General features: G+C 40.5%; 1 protein-coding gene across 1 annotated transcript in view; it reads right to left on the reverse strand.

The window, feature by feature from the left end:
* LRP1B (LDL receptor related protein 1B) overlaps window positions 1–22457 on the reverse strand; it is a 566614-nt gene that overhangs the window by 113982 nt on the left and 430175 nt on the right. Inside the window, exons 53-59 of the mRNA XM_056861170.1 lie at window positions 20071–20211; window positions 17490–17677; window positions 15394–15577; window positions 12647–12732; window positions 6441–6563; window positions 4508–4689; window positions 3073–3272 (exon numbers count right to left, since the gene is read on the reverse strand). Of these exons, the coding sequence (XP_056717148.1) occupies window positions 3073–3272; window positions 4508–4689; window positions 6441–6563; window positions 12647–12732; window positions 15394–15577; window positions 17490–17677; window positions 20071–20211 (1104 nt within the window). The remainder of the gene's footprint in view (window positions 1–3072; window positions 3273–4507; window positions 4690–6440; window positions 6564–12646; window positions 12733–15393; window positions 15578–17489; window positions 17678–20070; window positions 20212–22457) is intronic.

The following is a 22457-nucleotide window of genomic DNA, read 5'->3' on the forward strand; positions in this document are numbered from 1 at the left end:
CATACGGAAGCAAATGGCTGGGATCTGTAGAACTCTTTACACACTTCCAGATAAATCTGTAACATGCTGGAAGAATTTTCCCCCCATCAAGTCACACCTAATTTATGACAACCCTGTAGGGTTTTCAAGGCAAGAGACATTCAGAGGTGATTTGCCATTGCCTGCCTCTGCATCATGACCCTGGTATTCCTTGGAGGTCGCCAACCAAATACTTGCCAGGACTGACCCTGCTTAGCTTCTGAGATCTGACGAGATCAGGCTAGCCTGGGTTATCCAGGTCAGGGCTTGGAAGAATCACACATATTTATTTAATGCGTCAGCCTTTTCACAAGCAGAATACACAGTTAATTGCATATACAGTTTGTGTGAATACTATCACATCCCCACGCAGAAGATGACTTGGATGCTCTTTGGTTTTATATAACAGGTTTGTATAGAATGTACTTGGATTACATTTAGGTTGTAATACAACTTAAAGAGCCATCCTAAACAGTTATACCCTTCTAAATCAGAAGGGTATAACTCTGTTTAGGATTGCACTGTTAGTTTTGTTATGAATCAACATATTTTGATTTTCATGTGCTGAAATCTTAATCTTAAAAAAAAACCTGTCATGGTATCATAAGGAGGAAAAATGCATAGCTTCTCTGTTTAGTAACTGCATTTCAGACTTAGAAGCTGTTGATAGACAAGAAAACACCATTTCTGCATGGGTATTCTGTTCATTCCACTGGGGAAAATACATTGAGCTTAGTCAGGCAGATTGATAAGGAACTTGACTAGTGTTTCACATACAAGATCTAAGTTTGAACACGAGTCCTCGAGCTAACAGTTGGATAAACATGGGAGGTCTGCGCCTGAAGAACATAGTATGTACTTTAAAAAGTTTATTCACAATAAAATAATCATGACAATTACCTTATCTGATGCAATGCTCTAGAGACTGCTGCAATTTATAAGGGTTGTTGACATTGCAATTAACAAATATATCAATGTATCTAAACTTCAATGAGGCCAAATCTGTGGGTACTTAAATCCAGAGACTGGGGCTATTGAAAGACAAGATAGATATTTCTACAAACCTGAGAAAAGCCCCAGGTTTGCAGAAAAAATCTGAAATAAAAGAAGCAAAAAGGGGGGTTTAAAACCCCAAAATGATAAAGAAGGAACCTGTTGCTTTAAGAAATGGATGACCTCAGTGGCTGTAACTAGGCAACCACAATATTGCCAGCCTTCCAACCTTTATATTTTATCTATAGTGTAGAGATAATACTTGCTACTTAGAATGTAACATTAAACAAATCATAGCCTGAGAGAAGGTTAGAATAGATGGCTTATATGGTCCGTTCCATGTCTATGATTCTAACCCTATATCAGTATACAGAGACTATGCAACATTACTTTTTTACTTTTGCAATTTTCTCTTAATTATTGATGGCTTTCTGTAAATACTGTAACCATACTAAAAGTAATCTAGTTTCAGTAGGTTGCTTTACTTTACAACATTTTCACTTCTTTGGTAGTACTTATTCTAAAACTTTATGTATTATTTTCACCTATCAATCAATTTATACAATATAAATACACAGCAAAGGCAAAAATATCTTACAAAGAAGAAAACCTCAAAATGTGTCCGTAAGTCTTTGTTTAGAAGAAAGACTCCTGTCTCGTAAAATGGAAGTTTGATTGGCATAAACCTAATACTTATGATAAGCAGGTTTAACGTGTGGTGGAAAGATAGAAGTGTGAGTTTTGTTTTGTTCCGTACATTGGCTCACCAACCTGAATTGAAAAGCAATCTCAGCACATTATATCGATCTCATGGTAAAATACTTACCTTGAAATAAAACAAAATTGAATTGCTATCAGTATGGAGCAGTCAGATTGTGCCTAGAATATATTTTAAACATATTTCAGGTTTTGCGAATGATTGTACAACATGGAAGTGTGCATTCCTGCATACCTTTTCACAAGGAAATGTTTGCTTTTCCATGAGTTGTGCATCCTACCCAAGTCCAACTTCAGAGCATATTGACTTTAATGGATTTATAGCCCATTCCTGAGGGGGGGGACGAATCCCCTCAGGAGGTGGCGTGACCTCGCTGCTGGCGTAAGTACGTGTAATCACATGATTACATGTACTCATGCTGGCGGGGAGGCCAGGGCCGCCAGCGGACGAGTGCTGTGGGGCCGCGCCTTGCCCCTCTGCCAGCATGGCCTCTCCGTGGCGCCGGCACAGGCTGCGCTGGCACAGGGGGGTGTTCCGGGGGCAGGACAGGGGAGGAGCTGGCGGCTAGGTGGCTCCCTAACCCATTTCGGCCAGGAACACTGGGAATGAACCCTTTGGGGCAAAAAGCCCTGCTTGAAGGGGAAAAAACAGCTTTTTTCCCTTCAACGGCGTAGGCGAAACTGTTTAGGAAGAGGCGCAGCGGTGCCATCGTTCCCCTACACCATCAGCTCAGGAATGGGCTGTTTGAAGCCTAGGAAGCCACTGTTAGTATTTTCAGTGGTGCACGTGGATATTTCAGGAATAGAGTATAAGGAAACAAAATCTGTATCAAAAAGGAAAATTGTTTGAAGCATAATTTCAGAATGTGAAACTTTATTTATATTAAGCAGTTTTGTGAGGGAAACACGATTTTACAATCTATTTTTACTCTAGTCTGTTGCTGTAACTTAGCTATTGTTGTTAAAGGGACATTAAAAGGTTATCGGCAGCACAATCCAAAGGGGGTGGGGTTGTTTCACCATGGCCGCCCAGCCTCCTGAGTGGTTTGCTGCACCAAGGCAGGTAAGCCACACAGGCAAATTCCTCAAACCTCTGTGGAACTGATGTATGATGTTCTATGAGGCTACACCACCATTTTTGCTGGCATACGTTCACACTGGCAAAAATTGGTGGAGCTGAGTGTGACTAGCCCAAGGTCACCCAGCAGGCTTCACGTGTAGGAGTGGGGAAACAAATCCAGTTCACCAGATCAGCGTCTGCGGCTCATGTGGAAGAGTGGGGAATCAAACGTTGAGCATTAGATATACTAGTTAAAGACCAGAATGTCTTGGCAAATGACTAACCTTTATTTCTACGAGAACCATCCATGTTAGCAAATTCAATATGGCTTTCATCAGCCCAGTAGAGTCTTCTGTTCACATAATCTATTGTAAGAGCCATTGGTCTTGATATCTGTGTTTCTATCACAACTGTCTGGTTAGAACCATCCATGCCAACTCGGCCAATGTGGGGATTCTCACAGCAATCAATCCAGTACAAATATCTAGGAAACAAAATTTGTAAGTATTTTGTGTAATGATACAGAAGTACTAACTCATAGTACCAATATATGTTTATTCTGGAATTATTTGTTAGGTTGTAACCCAGAACTAAGTAGAAAGTACACAATGTGGCCTGATTTCAAATATAATGCTTAGGGTCAGGGTGCTGCTAGTAAATTAACTAGCTGGCTGCCATTCAGGGGCTAACTGACTTAGTTCCTGGTCAAAAAAAGTAGTAAATGGATAGGGTAGATCAGAGAATAATTATTATTTTCTTTTCAAGAAATGCCATATGGGAAAAGCCCTCCTGTTACAGTGGTATAGAAGAAATATTACAGCCCATTCCTGACCCGAAAGGACAAAAGTCCTTAGGAGGCCAGGAAGGGGCTATGACAGTGTTTATGCCTTTTGCACTGGTGCCCATGCCACTTACACTGTCCAGAGTGGCATGGACACCGGCGGGGGGGGGGACCCAGACACCATTCTCCAAGCACTGCCACAGCAGTACCACCCAGAGACACCAGCTGGGCCTTCCGCCGGCATCCTGGGGGCATTCCTGGGGCATGCTGGGGGGCGGAGCTGCTAGTAAGCAGCTTCCTGACCCCTTTCACCCCAGGTATGCCAATGGAGAGAACTGCATTGCTGCACTAGCTTTTTGCTGGTGCAGCCTCACTGTTTTCAGTGGGGCAAAATGCCCCATTTTAAAAATAAAAACCCAACTTGTTAAAAACCGGAACAAGTTTGGCATAAAACAAAAAAAGAATTAGAAGTTTCCTTTAGGAATTTTTAAATTAACAACAGTACTTTAATAGACAATTTGAAGAGGCAATAACTGCATATTTAATGAAATGCATGTGCAGAACATATGTTGTGAAACTGCACTTATGGACTCATAAACACAAACCATCACATTGTTGTTTTACTGCAAGTTTATCACTATTTGGAGGTAAAATTACCACTATTTAGAGGTAAAATTACCACTCAAATTACTCTCTTTTGGAGGATATATAGAGAGGACATCTGGAAAAAAGGAGGAAGAGAATTCTGAACCTTCCATTTGGTCATTTTAAAACTTTAAATGATCAAAGCTTCTATTGTCTCTTACATCATTTACATAAATGAACCCAAAACATTGTCCTGCATAACATTTGATGAGAAGGAAAAATATATTTTATAGCTATAATTAATCTAACTAGATACGAACATTTCACTACTAATTTACACTGTAACTCCATACCCAACTTGAGGATCTAAAGAGAGATCTCTAGGGAACTTCACCCTTTTGCTCACAAGAACTGTAGGGTACAAGCCATTGAGTTTTGATACTTCAATCATCCTTTTTTCTGTGTCAGACCAATAGAGATTCTTTCCAACCCAGTCAACTGCTAGTGCATTAGGAACAGCTGTGTTATGAACTACCTAGAGAAATTAAAACAGTATAAGTAATAAATACTTAGAACAACCAAGAAAAAAAATCCTAGTTCTATAAAAAAGTTTTAATGAAAAACATATCCTTAAATTTGGTGTATGTGTAGAGAGAGGGAAAGATGTTATTTAGAGTAATAGTACTCAGTCACTATGGTTAGAAAAGTATAATTCTTGTTTAAACTGCTAGTTTAACAAACAACTGCAACTTTAAAGGTTGAAGGTAAAGGTATATATTTCTTGTGGAACATAAATTATACAAACAGGACCCAAAACTAAAATGATATCAGGTTATAAAAAATATAACATGGTAACAGGGTAATGTCTTTATTTTTCCCAAAGAGTGAAAGCCAGTTGGAAATTTTAGTTTTGATAAGAATAAAACCATCAATTAAATATGTTAAGTATTTTCCTATGCAGAAAAATAACTCTTTTTTTAAATGTAAAAAACCCAGTCCACATAAACGTTGTAGAATGTACTCTATAGACCAGTGATGGCGAACCTTTTAAGAGACCAAGTGCCCAAACTGCAACCCCAAACCCACTTATTTACCACAAAGTGCCAACATGGCAATTTAACCTGAATACTGAGGTTATCCCCTCTTAAAGGCATCTAAACTAGATGCCATCACCACATCATGTGGCAAGGAGTTCCACAGGTTAATTACATGCTGGGTAAGTGGGTGTCCCTCTTTTAGTAGGGGATTTCACTGAAAGGTGGGAGGCATCGCAAAGCCCGCGCTGTGGCCCGAGCGCTCTGCTCCCCTCCGCTATGCTCCCCTCCAACCTAGCTCCTCTCCAACCAGACCACGGGAATCACCTTCGCCTCAGACACAACAGGCTGCCATCCACGCCGCACTCTCAAGCCTCATGTGAGCTGGCCTGCCACATATGACAGGGGAGGGAGGAAGAGCTCCCATTGGGCTGCTGGGCAGAGGGGTGAGTGATGTGAGAAATGCCCTCAGGCGCACGTGGAGAGGGGGAGGCAGCCCGGCCCCGTGTCCCTCTGGCTTTCTAGTAACAAACTCAGGCGAATTCTGTGCTGGGGCGACGGTGTGCGTGCCCACAGAGAGGGCTCTGAGTGCCCCCTCTGGCACGCATGGCATAGGTTCGCCACCACTGCTATAGACTATTCAGAAGCTCTGATGCGCATATAGAGCGTCAGGCAAAGTATTCATCTTCACAAATATGGGACAGAACTCCATAGTTACAATGTGAATAGACATACAGAACTGATCTCTACAATCAATAAAGAAAGCTTTGTGTTTGGAGATCCCACACCTATAAGCATAACATTCTAACTTTCTGGGAGATAAAATGCTTGTTTCTAAGTGAAAGTATAAATGTGAAGGATATAAAATGTGATGTTCCATTTCACACTAACAAATTCTTATCAAGTATACTGCTTGCTGCATTACATCTTTTCTGATCAACCAAACAAAATATAAACTATACTTTTATTAAGCCAACAAACTTTTTTCTGAGTAGTAGCCCAATTCTTGAAGATTTACACTAGTGCAAGTTAGATTGGAACAATGTTGGCATTTTTATCTAACAGGATTGTCCAATCCCACACTTAGCGTGAGAGCTTGTATCTAGCGTTACCCTGTTTCTCCCATCTTATTTTGCATTTATAATAATTCTAGCAGGTTTATACTGTGCAAATGTGCACACAAGCTGTTTGTTATAAAACACTACAATCTAAATAATATTGTTCTATAATTCCATGATTACTTCCCAATCACCTTGACATCACTTCCATTCAAATTCATTCTATTTATTCTACTGCCATTTGGTCTGCTGGAATCAATCCAATAGATGAATTCTTCTCTGTAATCAAAGTCTACTGCAATCACATTGTTCAGACCCTATAAAGAAAAACAATTAACCTCTTTTTTTCTAGAAACAGTTTAATACAATGAACATGACAACTTGCATTAGACACTATTCAAGTATTAATCAAAAGAAAAAAATACAATGTACATTTTCAACTCTGATTTATACCTTTAAATATAACATTGCATTAAAATGAAGCTGCTAGATTGTGTGGCGTTAATAGTCATTTAAACTGGGAGCTCAAAACAAAAAGGAAATTCCTTTCTTTTCACTTCAAATATGACATACAACATTAACTTTGTTCAACTGTGATTTGGAGTCACATTCTCCTGAATTTTTATTACACATCAATGAATTGTTGCATTACAATTCATTTAACCCCAAGTACGTTATGCAAAATTTCTTACTGGGCTAGTTTTGATTGGTGCAGGTACACAAATATTTTTGCTATACAAACCTATTCAGGAAAATTAACAGCCAATTTAGACATCCAGCAACAGTGTGTAACAACTGTCTTGGGAGTATAATATTTTAGACGGTAGGAAGGTTTGACATACTTGAGTGCTTTTTAACATCAAAAAATCCATATGCAAGAAAAGCGACCAGTTCTAGCACAGGCCCCTATTTCCCACAAACTGGCACTTTTAACATGGTGGAACATCCAAACCCCCTTTTTTCATTCACCCTGTTTTAATATATACTTTAAGCACTCCCTCTCCTTCTATAAACCAAAAACCACGTTGTTTCCCCTTGTCCTTTCAATTTTTTTTGTTTAAAAATACATTAAGAAGATTAATCTAGTAATTTAACTTATGCCAATGCCTCTGGAACACTTCTTGCAGCATCATGACAAGACTGTCACATCAGAGTGGAATATTAGGCAAAGGACTTCCTCCCCCCTCTTGTTTTTAGCCTAGTACAACTATCATGATTTACACAGAGGAAATGGTACCATCTACAAATTCAGTTATTATGGTCAGAAAGTAAGAGGTATAAACTCGAGAGAAATTCATGGGGAAGGGAAATCCTATATTCCTGCTGGCTCCTACACCTTTCTCCCTCCCCAACATGCCTGCCATCCAGACCCCGAACAGCTGAGCAGCGGGAGAAAGACTTGGAGAAGTATGTAAGCAAAGAGGTGCTTTCTGCTTTGTCTCTTGCCATCACCACCAACCTGCTGAAAGGGGTGGTTATAGGATCGTCTGGTCCCTCTTTGCCACTGGTGGGATTTGGAGAGGGGAGGGACTTCAATGCCATAGAGTCCAATGGCCAAAGCAACCATTTTCTCCAGGTGAACTGATCTCTATCGGATGGAGATCAGTTGCAATAGCAGGAGATCTCCAGCTAGTACCTGGAGGTTGGTAACTCTAGGTGGTTAGGAAATGCTTTCCTCTCCATCCCCTCTTTCTTTCAGCAAGCTTCTGATAGCACCAAAAGGCTTGGAGAAGAAAGCACAAATTATGTGTTTTATTTCAAATTTCTTTCCTTCAGCTAAGCTGATTGGGGTTGGATGGCTTCAAGCATTGTTGCCTCATTTTCTCTTCCTCTCTGCCACTTCCTCGTCCCTCCCCTCCCCTGCTACTGCCACCTCCTCTTAAGAACATAAGAAAGGCCCTGCTGTATCAGACCAAGGCCCATCAAGTCCAGCAGTCTGTTCACACAGTGGCCAACCAGGTGCCTCTAGGAAGCCACTAACAAGACGACTGCAGCAGCATTATCCTGCCTGTGTTCTACCCGCACCCAAAATAATAGGCATGCTCCTCTGATACTAGAGAGAATAGGTATGCAGCATGACTAATATTCATTCTAACTAACAGCTATGAATACCCCTCTCCTCCATGAATATGTCCACTCCCCTCTTAAAGCCCTCCAAGCTGGCAGCCATCACCACATCCTGGGGAAGGGAGTTCCACAATTTAACTATGCGTTGTGTGAAAAAACACTTCCTTTTATCTGTTTTGAATCTCTCACCCTCCAGCTTTAGCAGATGACCCCGTGTTCTTGTATTATGGGAGAGGGAGAAAAACTTCTCCCTGTCCACTCTCTCCAAACCATGCATAATTTTATAGACCTCTATCATGTCTTCTCACCCCCCTTGCTCCTGTTGCCTTTCTCTTCCTTCTCCCAACCCTCCCATTGTTGCTATTGCTGTGTCTTTCCTCCTTTCTTCCACAGTAGATCATTTTCTTAAAGCCCTCATTGTCATGCTGAGCTTGAGGTCACAAAATCTGGTTGGTATTCTGTTATTTCAGTTGTAAGTTCTGCACAAATGCAAACACTGCCTTTTCACTTTGTTCTTTTAAAAAGACATTTTTAAAGCTTTTTGGATTTTCCCTCAAACTTGGAATCTCCCCTGGCTTTGTAAAAGTATCCTAGCCATTTCTACATAGCTCCACTATATAGAGTTTTTGCTCTGCAATATAGGGCTATGTTCAGAATTAGATCTAAAGATAATTTCAAACTGTTTCAGTAGAACAGGCAACTGGAATTGTTTCCTACCCTTTGATTCAGAGGGAAAATTTGTTGAGGTGGCAGGCAGGAAGTAGGATGGCTACCTGTTTTCTACCTGAAGACAGCCAGCTTCAGGGTGTTGCTCTGTAGACTGAGGATAATCCCATATATTACTATTCTGTGTGCTCCACTTCTCTGAGTGATGAAAAGTTCCACTGGCTAACACTCACTCAAGATTGTTCTCTTTGGTGGAGACTGCCTTTGTAGTACTTGCTTGTTTTACAAATATTCAGGCAGAGCACAGATGGAAGCACAGAGGTATTCCTATAAGGCAGAAGATCTGTCACCCCATATCAGATCCTCCATGAGAGAGAAACTGTGCTTTAGCCAACCCACAGCAGAGGTGTTCTGCTTCCTTCCCAATGACTCCTCCAACATCTCAACACTGCTTCCTTTCCATACAAAGCCCCTCTGTCCCTTCCCTCAAGCCAGATGGAAGCTCACATCTTCCAGCCCTGTTGGGCTCTTGAACAGAGCCATTAAGGTCTTTTTCAGGGGATAGCTAAAACAATTAAGACACATTACCATTTCTTTGTCATGTGGGATAGACAGACATTGCAGTAATTGGACTCCAAGCAGATAGGATTATTTCCATTCTATTATTTTATTGCTCCATGGGTTCATTGTACTATGGGTGCCCTTTTAACAGGATTCCCAGCATCTCATGAATCTGAGCCCTTAGATGGGAAGAATTTTGGGGAAATTAAAACACTCCAAATTAAACCAACAGTTGAGTGAGTCCCTCTTTTGTCTGTAAGGAAAATTGACAATCTCAGAGATGTCTGAATGCAGTTCAGCACCGTTGGCTTCCGTGGCTGTTTCATATTAAGTCTTGATTGAAAAGATAGGAGAAGGAAAAATAAATGTCCATGTTTGATGTCGCAAACAGATTTTGGTAACGCTCAACAAAGGAAAATGATCAATAGAAGCGAGAGTTCACTTTTGTAAGGATCCTCTTCCCTTGTAAAATGCCTCAAGGCTATCATAGTAGTTCTACTCAGTTTCACAGTATACTGACAAAGCAGAAAAATAAATACATGATTAGGCAAGAGAATTTCTGGTTTAAATGGATAACATTTCACTGGGATTTGGAACTGAGGAGTGACATGAGCAGATACTGGAGAAATTATTGGAATAATGCCATAGGCAGGTCGAAAGTTAAATGGGAAAAGGTTCCAATTGGGAGATTACAGGTGTAATTTCAGGATATTAATTGGGGGAAACTAAAAGTCCTGAACAGTAAAGGCAATTTTAATACTTCATATCCCATCAAAGGCTTGAGGCAATGTGTATGATTTATAGGATTTGGTGGATAATTTATCTTTGATTATGCATACTGGCTCAATCACTATATCAGCTTTTAAAGCCTTCAGTGTTTGACTGGGAAGGTTAGGATGAATCTGAATTTCAAAGAGGTTTGAGCTCTATTTGTAACATGCCTAAAATTTTACAGCTTGGGAAAGTTATACTCCAAGCTCCCAATTCAGAACATCAGATGTATCTTACTGTTCAAAGATTGTATTTTAATAATTGAATATAGTATTTTAAAGATTTATGCCAATAAAGGTTTGATTTGATTTGAACATCAGATGCATCTTTGCATTTTTACAAGATTTCATGTTGACTCCACACTACATCTGTGGTGGACTGAATTTAACCCCACATAATCTAAATAAAGAATACTATCATCATCATATATCTAATTCTGAATGGCCCCTGTGCAGATAAAAAAAACCTAGAGAATGGGGGGGTATTTTTATAGATTGCAGGGAGCCACCAGGTTTGCAGAAAAATCCAAAAAAGAAAAACAAATTAACATTTTTGGGAAAAGACAGATCTTGCAATTCTATGTCACAAGAGCTTGGCCCTCATTTTAAAGAAGAATTGGTTTTTATACCCTGATTTTCTCTACCGTAAGGAGTCTCAAACCAGCCTACAATCATCTGCCCTTCCTCTCCCCACAACAGACACCTTGTGAAGTAGGTGGGGCTGAGTTTTGAGAGAACTGTGACTTGCCCAAGGTCACCCAGCAGGCTTCATGTATAGGATTAGAGACAGCTGCTCATGTGGAGGAGTGAGGAATCAGACCCGGTTATCCAGATTAGAGTCCACCACTTTTAACCACTACACCATGTCTCTTGTAGGTTACAGTGCCAATAATTAGATAGTCCTTTACAATAGGTTTAAAATTTAGGGCCATATCCTATTGCTTGGGCAAAATAGGACAATCTAGCTCATTCCATTCATTTCTGAGAGTTTGCATATTGTATTTATTAACTGCATCAAATATTTTAAAGCAAATATTTTCGGTTTCATTTTCTGCATTGATTCAATGAGTTTCCAAGAGTAAAGGAGATTCTGAGACACTAACCATGCAATCCTGAAGAGGGGGATGGTGCCGCTTAGGCATCAACATGACCCCACTGCCAGTGTCGGTGCCACTTGCACCATCCAAAGTGACATCAGTACAGGGTGATTCACGCGGGCTCCAGGGAACAACGCAGCAACACAAGTCTTGTGTTCCGGTGCTGCCTTCCTGGCGGTGTTTTTCCGGCACAAGTGATCATGCCAAGTTATGACTGCAAAATAGCTGGCGTAGCCCCATGAAACTCAATGGGAGAGTTTCATGGATTTTTTTAATGCAGTTTTATTTTATTTTTTCCAGACAGGAAGCCTCTCAGGAGGTGGCCAGCCTACAACTAACTACCTCCCCCCCCCCCAATAGGATTGGGCTGTTAGAGCTGCAGAGCCATATTTAGATACCAACAGTTGTTGCAGTTGTAAATACTGCCATTCAAAAACAAAAAGGGGGGAATGCTGCATTGCACAAAGTGAGGCTGCGCCACCATAAAAGGTGGCACAGCCACACCGTAGCTCAAAGGGGCCGTTCCCAAGGCAAACAGCATTAGGAAGCTGCTCCAAGGCAGCTCCTCCTCTGGGAACCCCTCCCCCAAGCCAGCACAGGCTTTCTCTTCCAGGCAGCAGGGGCTAGCAGCTCCCAGACAATGGTGTGTTTGCCCCTGCGCCAGTGTAGGTGCCACCTTATTCCATGATAAGGAAGCACCTACACCGGCGTGAGGTCATGCCATCTCCTAAGGAGCTTCACCCCCCTCTTCAGGAATGGGCTGCCTGTTTTTATTTAATTCAGACTTCCTATTTATTTACCACTTCGAAACATGCAGTAGTGCTTTGTCACCAAGACACAAAGATCCTTAATGCTGGCTTGTGACCATTACTTTAACTGGTGTTTTTTAAAAAGGGTACTAGGTCTGGGGCAGTGCATACGAATCCTCCAGACATTTTTTATTCAGCTTGTGGTAAAATCTAAACCAGAGTGAGTGGTTGTGGAGTATAAGCAGTTACTCCCACTGGGGAGTAACTTATGGCTACATTCAAGATGGACATATGTCATATACCAAAATACATTCAGTGAAATACATTATGCCAACAGGAGATTTTTTAAAAAAATGATTATTAGATTTATTCCGCATATTTCCATCCAATAAGATCCCAATGACAGTTTATAAAAATCAGAACTAGGCCTTGATGCTTTTTTAATGGTAATATGTATAAAGATTTAATTTAATTGTGCTCTGAATTATACCTGTTTCAATGAAGTATAATTGGATCCATCAGTACTGATTTTTCTTATTTCATGATGATCCGCCAGAATTAAGAAAGGCTCTTCATCTGTATACAGGGGGAAAAAATGCTAATCATGCTTTTAAGTTAATGTATGGAATTTGAGAATAGAAAGTCTAGAAACACAAATGCTTGAAAATAAAATGCTACATGCTGTGAACACTGTTATAGATGAAAGCAACATTAAAAGCACAATATTTCAAGAAAGATCAATGATGCATCATAAACTGAACAAGAGATTCAATTAGCATCTCTTTCAAAGTACTTTATTTTAGCCTTTGTAATACAGGAAATGTATTAGCACTCACAATAATTTCAGTTCCAAGATGAATTTAAACATAGTTACTCGGCATGGCTTTTAAGGAACAAAGAAGTCATAAGTAATGTTTGACATTAGAAAAGGTAGAATTTCCAATTCTGTCAAATAGTTCAAATTAATGAACACCACTATTTTATGGTACTAGTGAGCTAAGCAGTTCTGGAAAAAATATTTAATGTTAATAAATCTATAAAACATCTCCTATACCTGTGGAGTAAACTTCAAGTTACTGAACATTTATATAATATCCTGATCATTGTATTTATGAAATTTGTAGTTACATATATGCTGAGAAAAATCTTTCCATAAGTAATTTATGTATTCTGTATTATGTATTCTTAGTTTGACCTGCAAAGAATCTCATGAATGGGCATTAGGACTTTAAACTGGTTCTACCCTTTTTCCTCTAGCAGCCAGCACAAGTCCAACCATGGAAATTTTCTGCTGTCTTTCCCCACCAAGACTAGGTGTAAAATGCCCAAAACCTTTGAAGTGAAGATCTAATTGTGAGATTTGATTACTAGAATAATGGGGGGGGGGTTAAAACTCACTAAATGCTATTTTTAGTTTTCTTTCACAAAAATAATAATTTGTATATGAAGAAATATATCCTCACAGATCACCTCTCCTCTCAGAGCTGTGATGCCCATAATCTTAGCATTCTGGCTCAACTCCCTCTGAAAGGGGAAACTCAAAAAAAAAGTGATGGGGGGTGGTATACTCCTTCAGTCTATTCTTTGAACAGTCAAAATATATGGTTCAGTTATGTTAAGAAGGGTGGACAAATGGCTAGCTTCTTCTGGGATTTTTCATACAGCATAAATTCAACATTCATGCAAAGGAGCAAGTGGAAACAGTAAGGCAGCTGCCCTGCTGTTGTTATCGGTCCAGTGCCTTGACATCAGTAGCAGAGCAGATGAAGAGTGAATAAATGCAATCTCAGTCCAGAGAAAATGGAAGTGATGATAGTAGGAGGCATGGTGTAAAAAAAGGAAAGTCCCATATTAGAAGGGTTAAAAATACACTAAAAATTAGGTCAACTGCTTGGAAGGTGCCTATTGCTCCTGGCTGTGTTGACTGTAGCCCTGAGGGCTTTTTTTTTGGGGGGGGGCGGTTGTCTTATTGTCTAGTTGTGCCCTCTGCTGGAAGACAAAGATCCATGCTTCAGTGGAAGTATGTGCTGGTGGAAGCAGTTTTTCTATGCCTCCCTCATCCTTGAATATCCACCTGGGAGCACAAAAAAAGTTGGGGTGCCCACATAGACTAAAAACCACCCATGTCAAATGGGTGTTGTAGGGAGGAGAACGAAATGGGGAAAATGTCATTCCTGTAACAGTAGCGCATCTAGATTAACCTCGAAAGTAGACTATTGTGATATGCTCTACACAGGATTTCAGTTGAATACAATCTACCCGTAAGAAATACTTAAGCTAGTATTTTGCCAGAGCTTGGGGTGTCCAAGTAGACTAAAAGCCATCCAAAATGGGCAGCTGGAGTGAGAAGAAAATGGTCTGGCAGAGCCTCTATTACCGGGTAGAAAAGAAGCACAGGAGGTATCCCCTTTTAATGCTTTCCTGCCCTGTCCTGATTATCCTCTTCTGTGTTTTTATTTTGATATTGGGATGATGTAGTGATTTTAACATTTTTATGTGTTTTGTCATCCTATTTTATTGCAAGCTATTATGAAATATTTGAAAAGCAGTTTATTTTATAAGAATAAGCTCAGAGATAAAAAGTTTCAGGTTCTAATATATAGCAGTATTGGGATCCCTCAACTATGACTGTGCAACCAACTGCAGTGGTATAGCAGCTTACAGGACTGTTGAACTTTCATCATTTTGTTTGGTTACAAGCAATTCAATGAAATATTGTTGTGTGTTCATTTACTAGATCACTGGTATAATGGATATGCATAGCATCCCCTCACATTAGGAAAATATATCACTAGGAATGTGTGAAACACCTCTGAGAACTTTGTAGTTTGCCCATCTTACAGTCCTTCAGATATGTCTCCCAAACAGTAAGCTACCAGCCTATCACAAAATTATCCCACCTTTCCTCTAAGGAGTTCATACTGCCATACATATTTCTCCCCTTCCAATTTTATCCTCGCAACAATTTTGTGAGATCTCTTAGTATATCTATGGCTCAAGATCAACCAATGAACTTTATGGAAGGATGGGGATTGCATTTCTTCAGTCCCAGCCTGATAAATAACTTCTTCACCACACTGGCTTTATTACGCCAGTTACTTTGTTTTTTTGGGGGTGGTGGTGGAGGAGGGGGGGGGAGGTTAGTCCTGATCCTGGTCCTGGTCACAATCCAGCTTATTTTAAATAGTTGGCTTATAATGTGTCATAATATTTGTGTGGAAAAATAAATAGTGATACCTGAAAGAGATTTGCAGCCATTTTGATTATTAGCTTGCACTTCATAACCATCTGCACACAAACATTTGTAGGTTCCATATGTATTGATGCACTGCTGGCTGCATGGAAAGCCAGAGAAGCATTCATCAATGTCTACACATGTTTTGCCATCATCCTTCATATGAAAGCCGGGCCAACATTTACACTAGGAAATATAAACCAAATTGGCATTAAGTACACTTAAGGCTACACATTTATCTCCTACAACCATCCACGTGATGGTTTTCTTCAGAAAGCTTGTAAAAATCATGACATCCAAGAAACATGGCATCCAAACCTCCAACAAAAGCAAACTATAAAAAGAAAATATCACAGCAACTTGGATGTTCCACACTGACCCTTCTTTGGCTCTTCCACCCACAGTGGAAACACTTGCCCATATTTAGTTCTGCATGGTTGTAGGTCTAAGTGAAAAACCCTTCTTGCTGCTTCTGATGTTCATTTTCAAAACCATATCACTTCCTTTGCAAAGCAGACAATTTGTAATAAAGTACTGGCAGGTGGAAGGAGCACAATCCCTCATTTGCCCCACACTTCTCCTGCTGGCTTTCCTGTTAGCAGGGGTTCCAGAACCTTTTGTTGTTGTTGAAGTTCCCATCATGAGTAAAGTTACCTTCAGCATCTGGCCTGGAAATTGAGCTCCCAGCCCCAATTTGCCAAGGAGAAGAGTCAGCGGGATTGTCAAGATAGGTTGAAGGTAGAATGTGTTGTTCCCATGTTAAGTTTGATTACTAAAATAATAGGAATGTATGTTTCTAGGCTGTTACTTCCTTCATCAAAATAGGGCAAGCAAGATGCCTTTCCAAGGTGTCTCAGAAAAGCAGATATACTGACTGCATGGTTCAAATCAGCTGGTTCACTGGGCTTACATTAACATGTCCGGAGATAGGAAATGTGAAATAATATGTTACTGTAGCAAGAACTGTGCAAATAAAGTCATTCAGGAATAAGGAATTTTTGGTTTTTTATTGATGTGAGATTTCCAGAATTGAAGATGGCAACCAAGATGATTATGTTGGACCATCTTTCCTATGAAGAAAGGCTAAAGAGTTTGGGGCATGTCAGTTTATTTAAGATAAGATAACTAGGGTGGAATATGATAGAAGTTTATAAAATCATGCATGAGGTAGAGAAAGTGGGCAGGAACAAAATTTCTCCCTCTTCCGTAATTAAAGAATTTGGGATGACTCAATGAAGGTGATAGGAAGTAGATTCAGGAGAGACAAAAGGAAGTGCTTCTTTATTCAATTAGTAGTTTTACTGAGGAATTCACTGCCAGTAGACATAGTGGTGGCTATGAGCATATGTTGCTTTAAAATGGGGATAGACAGATAGCTCCATCAATTACTACTAGCCATGGTAATTAAAGGCCGTGAACCTCTGAATAACAGTGGAAGGAGGCATCATCATAGGAAGGCTTTTGCTTATATGCCTTGTTTGTTGGCCCTCCTGGGCAACTGGTTTACCACTACTCTGATCCAGTTGGGCTCTTTTTCTACACCCCCAATTAGTGGCTACTGCCATGTCCCTTCTCAGAGGACAGATTACCATGCCATATTCCATAAAGGAAAGTAGTTCTGTCCCTTTTAAAGCCCTGAAGATGTTGCAGCTGTATCTTCTTCCACAGAATATTGATGTGATAGGGGAAATTGCACATGCCAAATAAATAAGCACCAAAAATATACCAAAGCATTATACCTTTGGGGATATCCTCGTACTAGATAAGCAAGTTGTTTCAAAGTTCATACTATGTAGGCCCTAAATAAAAAATGTACACAAGAACTTATAAGGTCCAAAATTCCTACGCTGTTTGAATTGTTGTCAGACTAGGTCGGCATCCCTAAGGATTGACATGAAAAGCAAAACATCATAGACTTTGATGTCCTCTGTGTTCACGGAACAGAAAAAGATGGAGAACAATAGACTTGTGCACTTTTGATTAGATTATTATTTTAAAAGGAAGTGTCAAATTGGAGTTTGATATAGTTACTGGTATGTGTAAATCAAATTTAAGAGAGAAAACTCTTTTCATAATATTACACACCATGACTACCAACCTTGTACCCAACTGGAAGATCCTGACAATCTTGAGAACAGCCACTGAGCTTCTTACTCAAACATTCATTAATATGACAGTTTCTTTCATCAGAACCATCACCACAATCCTGCTTAGTATCGCAAACATCTTCTTGGGGAATACACTTGCCATTTTTGCACATAAAAAAGGAACTGTTGCATGACTGTTCTAAAAATAAGAAAAACCAAAAGGGAAAAAAAAGGATATATATGTATTGAAAGAAATGTATCAAGAACCATTTAAGTTTTATTTATGGATAAGGCACACATTAGTTAAACTGTGATCACAGGCCTTTAATACTTTGTTGACATATGGTACAACTCAGCAACATTAACTTCTATGAATAATTTGACATTGGTTTTAGTGACAAGCAGAATGCACCAATCAGGATGCAGGCAATGTAATTCAGTATGTGGTAGGTCAATTCACATTAAGATGCTAACTATTTACCATTACTTTATATCGTCCTTTCTCTATACATTAATTTCCAATGCACATAGAGGATTGGATCCTGCACAACACTGCCACTTTTGCTAGAGCCCTTGAGCAGCAGAAAATGTGTGAAAGAGACCTCGGTTGCCACTTGTGCCAAGTGAAACTTATTGTATCCCCATCTGTGCTGCCACTTGCACAAGATCTTGCAAAACCAATTAATGAACACTACAATATGTAGGAAGGAAAGCACCAGATGTTGCATGAGATTTTGTGCAAGCGGCAGAGCACTGAGTCCATTTATGATTCCACATGTGCATCACTGGATCCAAGCTATAGTCAATGTTATGTGACCATCTCAGTCCACAAGACACACATTCTTAGATACATTTTTTTTAACAAGACTTATGGCCCATTATATCTCAAGGAGTCAAGGTGGACAGGAATATGGTACTTTCCCCTTTATCCCTGTCTATCAAAAATCAATTTGAATTTTTACATGGCACTAGGCAGCACCCATCTGGCCTGCTCAGCTGTTGCAAATTCCACTCACAGCTAGAGTAATCAAAAGCTTCATTTTAAAGAGAATAAACCCTGTAAATTATTTACAGCTGCTCATGATTTTGTATGTTTTACTGTCTATAGGTACAAATTACAGAAGGGCAACTAAGTATACTTTTAGATTGTAATTTATTTCACATATTTAGCCCATGTTAGAAAATAACTGATGACAGTAGTTTAAAAGGTAAAGGTCCCCTGTGCAAGCACTGAGTCATTCCTGACTCATGGGGTGATGTCACATCCTGACGTTTACTAGGCAGACATTGTTTACGGGGTGGTTTGCCAGTGCCTTCCCCAGTCATCTTCCCTTTACCCCCAGCAAGCTGGGTACTCATTTTACTGACCTAGGAAGGATGGAAGGCTGAGTCAACCTTAATCCAGCTACCTGAAACCAACTTCTGTGAGGATCGAACTCAGGTCGTAAGCAAAGCTTGGACTGCAGTATTGCAGCTTACCGCTCTGTGCCACAGGGCTCCTCGTTGACTGTACTTACTGAGGCACATACTTACATATTCCTTGGGTAGTTGGCCTTTTTCTATGTAAGAGAGTGTCCTGATAAAGTAAGGTTAATCAGGGTCTCTCCTGATCACCTCCTTTTCATCAATATGGAATGGAATGGAAAGTGTTGTCAAGCTGCAGCTGACTTATTGCGACCCCATAGGGTTTTTAAAGCAATAGACAAACAGTGGTTGATTGCCATTGAGTACCTCTACACTGCAACCCTGGGCTTCCTTGCTGGTCTCCCATCCAAGTACTAGCCAGGGCTGACCCTGCTCAGCATCTGAGATCTGATGAGATTGGGCTAGCCTGGGTCATCTAGGTCAGGGTTCTCAATAATAACAAACTGTTTAACAGACTATCTCCTTTAGGTGCAGTCATGTCTGCAGTTGTTGCACTAAAGGATATTTGAATTCATACCAGTGGTTTTCATGTAGTGAACGGAGGCAGAAAAATTACACCCCAAAATGGGAACACAGAGAAGGTATGGGAAGAAATACTTGATAGGATTAGCTAATTTAGAGCTATTTCTTCTTTTAATCTTTCCCCTCATAATTCAGACATTCTTACTTTCCACGTTTTGTCAGCAGTCCATCAAATACCAATGGATCATCAAATACTTGTCAGGCCTTTGCAGTTAGCAGAAGTAAAGGCTGTTGACATGAGTTAGGCCAGGTTCTGGCTACACGTCAAGACCTTGGTTCTCATGCCTGTAAGTGTGTGTACAGTTTCGCTCGTCCTGTTTTCCACAGCTGCGCTAATGTTTAGTCTTCCTTCCTGGGAATCGCTTATCTCGGGGTTGCTTAGCCATGTTTACCTTCGCAGCCTGTAGTGTTTTTAAACATGTAACCTGCCTATATTCACCATTACCAGCCTCACCTACCCGTGGGCAGTCAGCTCTTAAATCTGCCTTTTGCTCCCAATAAAGACTTACTGCTTCAGATCTACCAGTCTGGATGAGTGTGCTTATGGGATGCTAGGGACAGACGCCTGGTCCTGACAATACTAAGAAAACAAAATATTTTTTTTGACATAAAACCCAAATTAAACATATATTGAAAAAGTTCAACCTGCACTTTTGCATTTTATGTTAATTGGATGCTCATCAGAATGATCAGGACAATCAAAATCTCCATCACATTGCCACTGAGAATTTAAAAGACATCTTCCATCAGCACAACGAAATTCTCCAGGATTACAGTGGCGATAGCCTAGAACAGAGTGATCAAAAATTCATACTTCAGAAATTTAGTATGTTTTCACAACAGATACGAAAATCAGTAGCAATGGCTTCATGACTGATTGACTTATGTGCATAATATATATTTTTTCTAAAATCCTTCAACTCTTTTCCTCAGACTGAGAAGTCCTTCTGTTGGAGATGGCTCCTTAGCAGAAGGGAGTAATTAGATCCAACCCTGTATATTAAAATGTGCTGTTTAAATTAATTGCACTCTATTTTAGTGCACGGCTTAAACAATACAATCCTGCAGGATGTTATGCACAATCTTCTGGTATTCAACAACTGATGCAAATTGCAGACCTCCAGAATCTACCCCTCACTCTTCTGCTGAGTTTCTTCTTGTGACATTGTTGTGGCCAAGGGGAACAGTTTCAACAGCAGGGAATATAAAAGTACTTATGCCAGATTCTATTGCTAGGGGTTATTGTAACTATTTTGACAAGCTGGACAAACAGTACACTGTTCATCAATTCATTGTCTGCAGCTATTGAAAAAGAACCCATTGAAAAAGTAGCATTGGTGAAAGTAGAATGACAGCAGAACCTTTCTGGAGCCCAGGTTTGGTTGAGGTGTGTCCAATATTAGGGGATGAAGAATATCTGCATAGTACTCTGCAACATTGTGTGAACTGGATCTAGGCAATCTAGAATTCTGTAGTAGAAATGTGATTTTTTTTTTCAATTGTGTATTTAAAGACATTGCAATAAAGAAGTAATATAAGTTTCTAAACCATTATTTCTTCTCATTCTTCACAATTTTCAGAGTAAAGTTCTTATTTCAAGTATCCCTGTGGGGTGCCGCAGGGTTTGGTTCTGGGCCTAGTACTTTTCAATATTTTTATAAATGATCTAGATGAGGGTGTGGGGGGACTACTCATTAAATTTGCAGATGACACCAATTGGGAGGAGCAGCAGCGAACACAGCAGAAGATAGAAACAGAAATCAATGGAATCTGAATACACTGGAAAAGTGGGCGGATGGGAACAAGATGCAATTCAACAGGGATAAGTGCCGAGTTCTACATCTAGGTAACAAAAATGAGGGACATGCATACTGGATCGGGGACACACTTATGGGTAGCAGTGTGTGTGAACAAGATATTGGGGTATGGGTGGACCATAAATTAAATATGAGAAGCGAGTGTGATGTAGCAACAACAAAAAAAGCGATCTTGGGGTGTATCAAAAGAGGCATAACATCCAAATCGCAAGATGTCATAGTCTCCCTGTACACTGCATTGGTCAGGCCGCACCTGGAGTATTGTGTGCAGTTCTGGAGGCCTCACTTCAAAAAGGATGTGGACAGAAATGAGCGGGTGCAGAGGAGAGCGACGAGGATGATCAGGGGCCTGGAGACCAAGCCCTACGAGGAAAGGCGAGGGAGTTGGGAATGCTTAGTCTGGAGAAGAGGAGGTTGAGGGGGGCATGTTTGCTCTTTAAGTATTTGAAGGGCTGCCACTTAGAGGAGGGTAGGGAGCTGTTCCTGTTGGCAGCAGAGTAAGAGTTGTTCGACAGTGGAATCAGCCACCCAGGGAGGTGGTGAGCTCCCCCTCACTGAGTCTTAAAGGAGAGGCTGGATAAGCACTTGTCAGGGGTGCTGTAGGCTGATCCTGCAGTGAGCAGGGGTTGGACTAGATGGCCTGTATGGCTCCTTTAAATTCTATGATTCTATGATCCTTCCCTCCTAATCAGAAGTGGGTAACTCTGAGAGATGGTGATCTGGTCAAAGCCACTCAGTCAGTGTCATGGGTGAATTCTTATTTCATTCTGAGCTCCCAAGTTTCCAAGTCCAACATCATCTGCATCATAAGAGTGTCCCCAACCCACCTCTTCCAGTGTGTGTGTGTGTGTGTGTGTGTGTGTTAAGTGCCGTCAAGTCGCAGCCGACTTATGGCGACCCCTTTTGGGGGGGTTTTCAAGGCAAGAGACTAACAGAGGTGGTTTGCCAGTGCCTTCCTCTGCACAGCAACCCTGGTATTCCTTGGTGGTCTCCCATCCAAATACTAACCAGGACCGACCCTGCTTAGCTTCTGAGATCTGACAAGATCAGGCTAGCCTGGGCCATCCAGGTCAGGGCCACCTCTTCCAGTATCTTCACTATATCTTTCCAATTTTACCAGCAACTGTGTGTGTAAAGTGCCGTCAAGTCGCAGCCGACTTATGGCGACCCCTTTATGGGGTTTTCAAGGCAAGAGACTAACAGGGGTAGTTTGCC

Source organism: Euleptes europaea, chromosome 15 (genome assembly GCF_029931775.1).
Source record: "Euleptes europaea isolate rEulEur1 chromosome 15, rEulEur1.hap1, whole genome shotgun sequence".
In the NCBI taxonomy this organism is placed as follows: Eukaryota; Metazoa; Chordata; class Lepidosauria; order Squamata; family Sphaerodactylidae; genus Euleptes; species Euleptes europaea.